The following is a 10889-nucleotide window of genomic DNA, read 5'->3' on the forward strand; positions in this document are numbered from 1 at the left end:
GATGTGGGACTCAATCCCAGGACGCTGGGATCATGACCTGAGCCGAAGGCAGCTGCTTAACCAACTGAGCCACCCAGGTGTCCCTATTCCTCTTCTTTAGACTAATCCACTTATCAACATATATTTCAATTTACTATAAATGAAAATTATTAATATTAATGCTCATAATAAAGAGTGAGTAAAAACTAGGGCTATTTTTTAAAAGAAGTTATTTATTTATTTGAGAGAGACTGAGGGAGAGCGAGAGAGCACAGGTAGTGGGGAGGAGCAGAAGCAGACTCTGCTGCTCCAGAGCCCGAAGGGGGACTTGATCCCCCTACCTTGGGATCAGGACCTGAGCTGAAGGCAGACCCTTAACTGAACCACCCAGGTGCCCTGAGGAGTATTTTCTTAGTATGTTAAAGTACCTATGCCTTAATCCTAAAGCCAGTATCTAATTTAATAGGAAAACATTAGAGACATTTCCACTAAGATAAAAAATAAGACAAAATGGGGGCTCCTGGGTGGTTCAGTTGATAGCTGTCTGCCTTCGGCTCAGATCATGATCCCAGGGTCCTGGGATGGAGCCCCACATCAGGCTCCTTGCTTGGCGGAAAGCCGGCTTCTCTCTCTCCCATCCCCCCTGCTTGTGTTCTCTCACTGTCTCTGTCAAATAAATAAATAAAATCTTTCAAAAAAATAAATAAGGCAAAAACACCTACCATTTCTGCTACTACTTACATTGTATTATATTAATAAGCAATATAATTAGACAAGAAAACCCAATTCAAAGCACAGGAATATGTGGAAAAACTGGGAAAAGTGGAATAAAATCTATATTAACTAATACCACTGTATTAATTTTAGTTTCCTGATAATTGTACTATGTAAAAACAAATTGTTAAGATGTCTATCCTACTCAAAGCAATTGAGTGTAAGATGTCAACATTAGGGGAGCTGGGTTAAGAGTATACAGCAGGATTTCTCTATCTCAGCACTACTAAAATTTGGGATGGGGAAAATTCTTTGCTGTGGAGGGCTTTCTTGTGCATTACAGGATTTTTAGCAACATCCATGGCTTCTCCCATCTAGATGCCAGCAGTTATTCCCCCAACGTCTCCACTCCCAAACTGTGACAACCAAAAATGCCTCCAGATATTGACAAATGTTCCACAGAGGAGGCAAAATCATCTTTTGTTGAGAATCACTGGTATGTAGGAACTCTGTTATTTTTCCCTAAGTCTAAAATTATTTCAAAATTTAAAAAAAAAATCAGTTTTCAGGCTCAGGTTTAGGTGGAAACTATATTATTTGTTACTATATTCTAAAATATAAAATACATTCTCAAGAAAGAAATTATGAAAAGTTATAACAAAGCATCACACTGGATGCTAAATTTAACAAAATGTGTTTAAGGCGGTATTTAAAGTTTCTAAAAACATAAAAAGTAGAAAATTAGCCCTTTCAGTTATTGGAAGCTTTATTTTCCACCAATAAATCAAAAAAATTTCCATGCTAATTCACCTCTTTGTGTTCATTGATGCCTTCATCATCCATTTATTAGTGAAAGGATCAAACATCTCCATGCTACCTAAATGTTCATTTCCATCATGTCCACCAACTGCATACACTTTACCTGTCAAACAGAGAAGCATTTTCATTTGATTCCAAGTAAGTAAATTGATAGTTATGTACATACATAATGTATACATGAGATCAACATATAATTAGAATAGCATGATAATTTTCAACAAATATTCTTCTGTTCGTCATCATGAATAATGTCACTTAAATAGTCAAATAAAAATAATTGTTTCTTTGTTTTATTTTGTTTTTAAAGATTTTATTTATTTATTTGCCGGAGAGAGAGAGGGAGAGTGAGCACAGGCAGGCAGAGTGGCAGCAGAGGCAGAGGGAGAAGCAGGCTCCCCGCCGAGTAAGGAGCCCAATGTGGGACTTGATCCCAGGATGGTGGGATCATGACTCAAGCCGAAGGCAGCCGCCTAACCAACTGAGCCACCCAGGTGTCCCTCAAATAAAAATAATTGTAAGCTTCTACTTAATAAAATGCTGGGAACATGCTGTTCTATATGAAGTTATTTAAATATCAAACCTATCCCTACCTTTGGTTTCCCAACTTTTTATTACATAGATGAAATCACTAATCATGGTTTCAAAGAATGTTTAGTAAAATTAAAAAATGCGCAATGTTATATGAAAAAATACAAAATTCAATACAGTATGATCAAACTTTCTAAATGAAGTTATTAAAAATACACATAAAATAAATAATGTTAAAGGTTACATATAAAATGTCAACTGTGATTATTTCTGGGTATTTGGACTATGGATGATTTTTACTTTTTATTAGAATGTTTTCATATTTCCCCCCCCAAAAAGAATTTACACTTCTATAATCAGAAAAAAAGTTACTTTTTTAAAGTCCTCTAACAGTTTACCCATGGTTCTTTAATTATTTCATTTTCAGTAACCAGTTTAAAAAAAAACTCATTTCAACAATAATTAGGTATCGAAAAAGCTGATATGTATTTATTATTTGAGTTCAATACTTTTTTTAGTTTGATTATTTTGCAAATATAACTTATTTTATTTTAACAAGCTTTTCCCTAATATTCCTCCCCCAATAAGCACCTACATGCAAGAGATTGTTCGCTGAGCATCTACAGGCATAAGGCAAGTAAATAGTCACCACACAAATATCTTAGTGATATAGTGAAACATTTTATAATTTAGCAACTTTCTTATAGAAATTCTCAATATTTAAATATTTAGAAGTGTGTTATCATCATGTGCTATGACTTAAGACAATAATGGACCCACCTTCCACAGAGATTACACCCACATGTCGCCTTCGACTATTCATTTCTGGCCCAAAAAACCAACTGTTTTTGCTGATAGAATAGCATTCAATACTGCGAAAGGGGTCACCAGATCCACCTCGACCACCTACACAAAACAGCACACCTAAAGGTAAAGCCAGAAAATACAGATCAGAATTATAGCTCCTTAATGTTTTTTTAATTAGTGTGGAAAAAATACTTAGGAAGACAAAATTTTCAAGAACTGCTAAAAAATAAAACAAGTTATTTGGATAACTTCAATGTCATTATGTTACTAAAATCCTAATTTTCTCTTTTCACCTTATCTGAATTTCTCAAAGAACACGATACCTCAGCTATCTCTGCTAACATCCCACTGTAGTATGGTTTAGATCTTCACCCACTCTGTTAAATTGCTCTTGTAAGGTCAAAACTACATCCAATAAACTCTTAATTTCTTTTTTTTTTTTTTTAAAGATTTTATTTATTTATTTGAGACCGTGAGCTAGAGAATGAGAGAGCATGATCACGGAGAGCAGCAGAGGGAGAGGCAAGCTCCCCACTGAGCAGGGAACCTGACGTGAAGCTGATGGCAGATGCCAAACCAACTGAGCCACCCAGGTGCCCCTTAAGTTAATTTCTTATTGAATACTAATGCAACTCAATATGTTGATCACCCTGCTTTTTGGAAAACTTCTTAAATTCTCTTGATTTTCATAATACCGAAGTCTCCTTTGTCTGCAATAGTTTTTCTTTCCTACGTTTCCCATGTTTCATCCTTTGCCTGCTTCTCACATACTTCATGTTCACACAGGAAAAGAACATTCCTTGATTTTCAATTGCATCTGTGTCATAATTAGCCTTCCAAGCAACACATCTAAGCCACATTTCCACTTGACGTCCCACAGGCACCTCAAACCCAACATACTCAAATGCTCTCTCTTCCTCAGCTACCTGAAACCTCTTCCTTCCCTGAGGGGCCCTGCGCTCCCTCTCCCTCCCTCCCTGCCACTGCTGTGGTTCAGGCCTTCATCTGCTATTACAACTACTGCAAAATCCTGTCCTTTATCACTTAGTAGTCTTTTTGCTTGCAGACCTTCAACAGAATAGATTAAAAGACTCTTTCAACAGCTTTCCATTACCTGAATCAGTAGTTTTTAAAAACTTTAGCCAATGCCACTAAATTATAGATTTAAAAATGTTTAAATGACAATTTTTAGATTATACATATTTCACTGCAATCTTTATAAAAAATAATAAAAATCAAAACTTCCATGTGGTTCAACAATCACCTGGAAGGCATAAACCATAGATTGATGGTCCCGACCTCCAGAGTTTCTGAATCAATAGGCGTGGGGTAGATTCAAGAATTTATTTTCTAACAAGTTCCCAAGGGAATGCTTATGCTACTGGGCCAGGGGTCACCACTTCCTTTACATTTTGAGAACCACTGTCCTACAGGTTAAAGCCCAGCACAGCATAAAGGCCTCGCACTGTCTAATCAAACTTCTCCCTCTGTTTCTCTTAAACTTCATGTTCCTGCAACATGCATACAGTGCTCATCCTTGATATTTCAAAGCCAATTTTTGGTAACTGTCGTTCACTTAACACGGTATAGAAATGATCCATTATGCTGTATCTGTCTCCAGAGCCTAAGATAGGTTTAGACTGCGTGTTAAGCATTTTGTACTAATCAGGGCTAGCCCAGTGTCTGGCACGTACTAGGCATTCAACAGATGAAAAATGAACTGAATACCCCTTTTTTTAACTGGCACCTAGAAAAACATCTGTTTATTATTCAAAACTAAGACTGAGGTTTGATTTGTTTATAAAACCTTTTCTGACCCTTCCAAAAAATAGCCACATTTTTCTTTGTGTTCCGCACTATCCTTATAAATATATCAACATCCCTGTACCACTTCATTGCATTTATTTATTCACATGTCTATTTCCCTATATTGGACTGCAAGTTCTCTCAAAATAGGGCTGGCTATATTCTATGTGTATCTGCCTTTTTAATTTTTTTTTAAATTTCTTTTCAGCCTAACAGTATTCATTGCTTTTGCACCACAACCAGTGCTCCATGTAATATGTGCCCTCCTTAATACCCACCACCTGGCTCCCCCAACCTCCCACCCCCGCCCCTTCAAAACCCTCAGATTGTTTTTCAGAGTCCATAGTCTCTCATGGTTCACCTCCCCCTCCAATTTCCCTCAACTTTTTAAAAAAAGATTTTATTTATTTATCTGACACAGAGAGAGACAGCAAGAGAGGGAACACAAGCCAAGGGAGAGGAAGAGAGAAGCAGCCTTCCTGCTAAGCAGGGAGCCCAATGCATAACTCAATCCCAGGACCTTGGAATCACAACCTGAGCCGAAGGCAGATGCTTAACCAACTGAGCCACCCAGGTGCCCTCTGCATCTGCATTTCTAATGCCTACCCAGAACCTGACATGTGGTATGTACTAAATAAATATTTGCTGAATAATAGCATTAAAAAATGTACAAAATTGCTTGTGTCATCTTTTCCAACTAAATCAATACTTCAAATCAAAGAAATTTAAAGTTGGAAGAGGCTTTAAAGATTTTGCAAATCAAAATTGTTTATAAATAAACTGATGCCTTCAGAGATTATGAAATCTGCCCCAAATTACACTATTAAATAGCACAACTGCAATTATAATCCCAGAATGTAATCTCAATTATTGAATAGATTTTCAGTAGAAACTAGTATTTCAGTTTTACAGTTCTCCTAGGAACATGGAATGGAAAGAAAAAAAGCTAAAAATGAAACAAAAAGATCAGGATGCAAATCCTTTCTATACTGTTTCTCTGTGTGGCCTTGGGCATATTTTTATGCTGAGTTCTCGTCATCCATAAAATGGAATAAAACCATCTATCTCATAATAAGGACTGAATCCTACACTAAAACCTACTCATTAGGTTCTTGCAATCATGTAAGAGATCGTGTACACAAAGGTCTACTATATGCCTACTATATACATATAAATCAGGCTACCAAGGTGTTGTTTAAATTTAAAACTGCATGATTTATTTATTTTTAAAGATTTTATTTATTCTGTGAAGTGTGTAAACCTGGCGATTCACAGACCTGTACCCCTAGGGATAAAAATATATGTTTATAAAAAATAAAAAATTTAAAAAATAACAAATAAAAAAAATAAGAAGATTTTATTTATTGACAGACAGAGATCACAAGTAGGCAGAGAAGCAGGCAGAGAGATAGAGGAGGGAGCAGGCTCCCTACCGAGCAGAGAGCCCGATGTGGGGCTCCATCCCAGGAACCCGGGATCATGATCTGAGCCAAAGGCAGAGACTTTAACCCACTGAGCGACCCAAGCGCCCAAAACTGAATTTAAAGAGGAATTTAATTAAATACCTTGACTTCCTGAAACAGGATTCACAACTTAAAAAAACCCTACACTTCAAAAAAATTTAATTCTTGAAATCAACCTATTAAAAAAGGAGGATAAGCAGTCCTTTCCATGTTAAACTACAGCTAACACTTGGACAACCCAGGAGTAATGGATGCCAACTTCCTGTGTAGTCGAAAATCTGCATACAACTTCTGACTCCCCCAAAACTTAATAGCCTACTGCTATTAACATGCTGTAACATGGTCAGTTAACACATATTTTATGTATATATTATATACCATATTCTTACAATAAAGTAAGCTAGAGAAAAGAAAGTGTTACTAAGAAAATCATAAGAGGGGTGTCTAGGTCACTCAGTTAACCTGACCTTTGACCTCAGCTCAGGTCTTGATCTCAGGGTTGTGAGTTCAAGCCCCTCACTGGGCTCCATGCTGGGTGTCGAGCCTACTTAAAATAAAAAATATAATAAGAAAAAAGAGAAAATACATTTATAGTACTGAAAAAATCCACATAGAAGTAGACCCATGCATATAGTTCAAACCCGTATTGTTCAACAGTCAGTTTTATTTAGAAGAATTACTTCTTCATAAGTACATTTATGACATTCACATTCTTTTTACATAGATAAAATCCCACTATTCATAATCAAGTACTCCCCTTTGTTGTTATTTTTAGACTATTCCACAGATCTCTTTATTTGATAACTATATTGGGTAGCAAAACAAATGTAGATAAATTCTCTGTTCAAAGTACCACTTCCCAAATTCCTGGATTTTTATTTCCTTTCCATCATCCCTCAAATATATTTTTCATACTTGTAAAAAGTAACATAAGTGAACTATTAGGAAAATATAGTTTGAAAATTGTGGCAAATAAAGGTAAAGCTGCATGCCTACTTAAATATAAGACCTTTAGACTCTAAGAGTTTAACATAATCTATTATACAAATTTTAAATATAATTAGTGCCTTTCAGTTTTTTAAAAAAATTTTTTGGTCATCTGCACACTCAACATGGGGCTAAATTCATGACCCCAAGATCAAGAGTCAGATTGCTCTCCCAACTGAGTCAGCCAGGGGCCCCATTTAGTGCCTTTCTTTTAATAAAACACAAAAACTAGTAATATTTAAACATAAAATATGTGTCACGTTCCATCCTTGGCACTAGAAATATAAATGTGAATAAGGTATTTACCTGTCTCTGAAGAGCTCAAAACATGTCAAATAAATTTCAGTGCAACACACTAAAATAAAACAAGTGCAAACAAAGTATTCTAAAAGTACAAATGGTAGAGAAATTAACTCTGCTGAAAGTATCAAGAAAACCTTAAGAAAAGGAGGGAAAGAGAGAGCTATTTCAGCAGGCTCTTCAAAGTTCACAGGACTAAAGTCCTTTTAAAAAACTGGCTTATTGGCAAAACTACCTGAATTATGTCTAATAAAATTCACATATGACCTTACTTGCCAATTACTACCACTTTAAGGTAATCAGATACTAATCATCTTACAATTAAGTTTGGGAATATAATCCTTCCAGTAGAGATGATAAAATGAGTAATTTAATTACCAGCAGTTTGCTTCCTTGGGGTAGTCCGAATGGAGTATTCAAAGTCAGGTACTGCTCTGCTACTCAAGTGAAGATGGTAATTTCTTGCTTCATCCAATAAATCTCTACATTTTAGATTCTGCTTGACAATCTGTTCTTTTGCCACAACACCCATAAGAAAGTCAACTGGCAACAACGGCAAACGAACCTAAGATCATGAATAATCACAAATGTAAAATTTAATTTGTAATTAGTTAGCTCACACTCTACTTTGTAGTATTTTAAGTATTTTGAGTTGTCTTTTTAAAACTCATTTACCACACAAAGCCTTTCTAACATGTGAAGGAAGTTCAATGAGCCAAGTTCTAAAGTGATTTCTAGTATGGTCTAATGAAATCATATTACATATTAAATGCAACCTCCCCCCTTTACATACAGATCTAAGTAGACTGGATAAAATAATTCAGTTGTATTCATTCAAGTTTCTCACTTCCAAAAATGGTAGTGTCATAATCACAAGGCCCCACTGCTGCTAGAGAAAAGGCACAATCAAAACAAAATTGCCATGTCTGGGTTTTTTTATGCCTTTTAAAACCAAACTGAACAAATGGAAACGGGATTTCTTTGTTACTTGAACATTCATAATATGAAATCAAGTGTTGTTTCCTCCAAATCAGTCACCTTGGAAGGTTATATATTAAGTCAGGGATGCATCCCCACTTTAAATAGAGGCACTCACCTTTCTTTCCTTAAAGATGCACTGGTTTTCTAGTGGATTAAGGGGATGATCAAACCAGGTAATGTGATTTGGAGTTAAAATTACATATGCATACACACCAATAAGATAGCTGCAAAATAATGAAACTTTTTTTTCTGTGACAAACTTATTTTCAAAGTAATTCTTTTTTTTTTTTTTTGACAGATTTTATTTATCTATCTGACAGAGAGAGATCACAAGTGGGCAGAGAGGCAGGCAGAGAAAGAGGAGGAAGCAGGCTCCCTGCCAAGCAGAGAGCCTGATACAGGACTCGATCCCAGGACCCTGAGATCACGACCCAAGCTGAAGGCAAAGGCTCAACCCACTGAGCCACCCAGGTGTCCCTCAAAGTAATTCTAAGGCCCATTTATTATCTCCCTACCCAGGTTACCCCGTTGACAGTAAGTAAGTAAATAAATAAGAAAAAAGCCACGTTTCTGAGGTTACAGAAGTGAAACTGTGGTGAGGAAAGAAAATGGAAAGTTATGTCTTATGGTTCTTCCCAGATAGGAAAGTAATTCACTACAATTTAGAAACTTCATTATAAAACAATAGTTACTTAGAGCTGTTTCCTCAGAACCTATTTCTATCAGCATAAATAAAATATTTATTACTACAGTTTCAAAGTGCTATCTTTAACATTCAGGTTAAAAAACAAAGAATGATATTTCCAATTAAATGTAACAAATTCAGACGTATCCTTAAATAGCACAGTGAGTAAATAGCGAAGTAAAGAGAAAGCCATTTTCACATTGTATTACACAAGGATTTCTACATTCCTTTGGATAATCTACAGTATTCATGATCAATCAAACACTCAAATTTGCTTCCATCTCATTTCATTTCTACACACAATCTTATTTCAGTCCCTACCTGTGCAAGTGTTTCATCCAACCATTTGGAATGATGCTGAGGATTTGCAAGAAGCCACTTGATGGCTGCACTATAGACCTGCTTTTCATTCTCAATATTTAAATCACTGGAGGACAAAAGCTTATGGAGATGTTGGGGTGACACACTTACAAAGTCTTCACACTCTACAACTTCAGTAAAATGCTCACAGGCATACTGATCCGCCATGTCCATTAAGTCTATTCGGTTGTGACTTTCAGCAAAGGCTCTCACTGCCAGGCAGTTGGAGGGATGAAAATGTAACTTCATGTATTCACAACAAGCTCTAGCCACCAGTTCAACCTGTAGAATACAGGCTGCGTATAAGAGAGGCTGGACATTGTCAACAGTCAAAGTGAGCCGTGAAGAATAGACAAATTTAACCAAGTCTTCTATTGCATCACCATCAAAATCTCTGATCTCAATCAGTGTTTGCTTGGCTTCAGCCATTTCGGAGAGAAACATGGCTCTGAAGTAGGGGATAACACAAGCCAATACTAGTTTGTGACAAGAGATGAGCTTTGAGCCAACCTGTTCAAAACAAAAAAACAAAAGGAGACTCGGTTTAATATAAAAATCAGTTTTAGATCAGCATTGAGCATGTGGTAGCAGGGACAAAACCCACACAGATTTAGTATATTTGTTTTAACAATGCAATCCTTTGGTCACTTATTTTAATGTAGGCCAGCTGCAATTTTTTTCTTCCAAGTAAGCCACTTACCATCTATATATTATCTATTTATGTATATATACTAAAATCATAAACTATGATTTTCTATATTATCTCAAATTTCAGGAGCATTCTGTGAATGAATGAGAAGACACATCATCTAGCACCACTTGGACACTATTCTTGTTTTTGGTTTGTGTGTCCCTTTTTTAAAAAAACTTTTTTCCAGTTTTATTGCTATAACTGACCATGACATTTTGTAAGTTTAAGTTGTTCAACATAGTCATTTCCTACATATATATATCATGAAATGAATACTACAACATTTAGTAACTAATAACCTCACATAATTACAATTTTTACAATTTTTTTCTTACATAATTACATAATTACAATTTTTTCTTTCGCTGTGATAAGAGCTTTTTAAGATCTCTTCTCTTGGGGCACCTGGGTGGCTCAGTGGGTTAAAGCCTCTGCTTTTGGCTCGGGTCATGATCCCAGGGTCCTGGGATCGAGCCCCGCATCGGGCTCTCTGCTCAGCAGGGAGGCTGCTTCCTCCTCTCTCTCTGTCTGCCTCTCTGCCTACTTGTGATCTCTGTCTGTCAAATAAATAAATAAATCTTAAAAAAAAAAAAAGATCTCTGGGGCACCTGGGTGGCTCAGTGGGTTAAGCCGCTGCCTTCGGCTCAGGTCAAGATCTCAGGGTCCTGGGATCGAGTCCTATATCAGGCTCTCTGCTCAGCAGGGGGCCTGCTTCCCTTCCTCTCTCTCTGTTATCTCTTCCCTTCCTCTCTCCTACTGTGATCTCTCT

The 10889-nt window shown here is 36.4% G+C and overlaps 1 protein-coding gene across 8 annotated transcripts in view; it reads right to left on the reverse strand.

Moving 5' to 3' along the window:
• The window catches only part of KLHL8 (kelch like family member 8), a 57781-nt gene that overhangs the window by 10815 nt on the left and 36077 nt on the right, over positions 1-10889 (reverse strand). For all 8 annotated transcript variants that reach the window (XM_059375525.1, XM_059375560.1, XM_059375577.1 and 5 more), the window contains 4 exons: positions 9391-9939; positions 7782-7968; positions 2821-2964; positions 1504-1615 (listed from right to left, as the gene is read on the reverse strand). In XM_059375525.1, coding sequence (XP_059231508.1) covers positions 1504-1615; positions 2821-2964; positions 7782-7968; positions 9391-9939 — 992 coding nt within the window. The remainder of the gene's footprint in view (positions 1-1503; positions 1616-2820; positions 2965-7781; positions 7969-9390; positions 9940-10889) is intronic.

This window comes from Mustela nigripes, chromosome 1 (assembly GCF_022355385.1).
Source record: "Mustela nigripes isolate SB6536 chromosome 1, MUSNIG.SB6536, whole genome shotgun sequence".
Taxonomy (NCBI): domain Eukaryota; kingdom Metazoa; phylum Chordata; class Mammalia; order Carnivora; family Mustelidae; genus Mustela; species Mustela nigripes.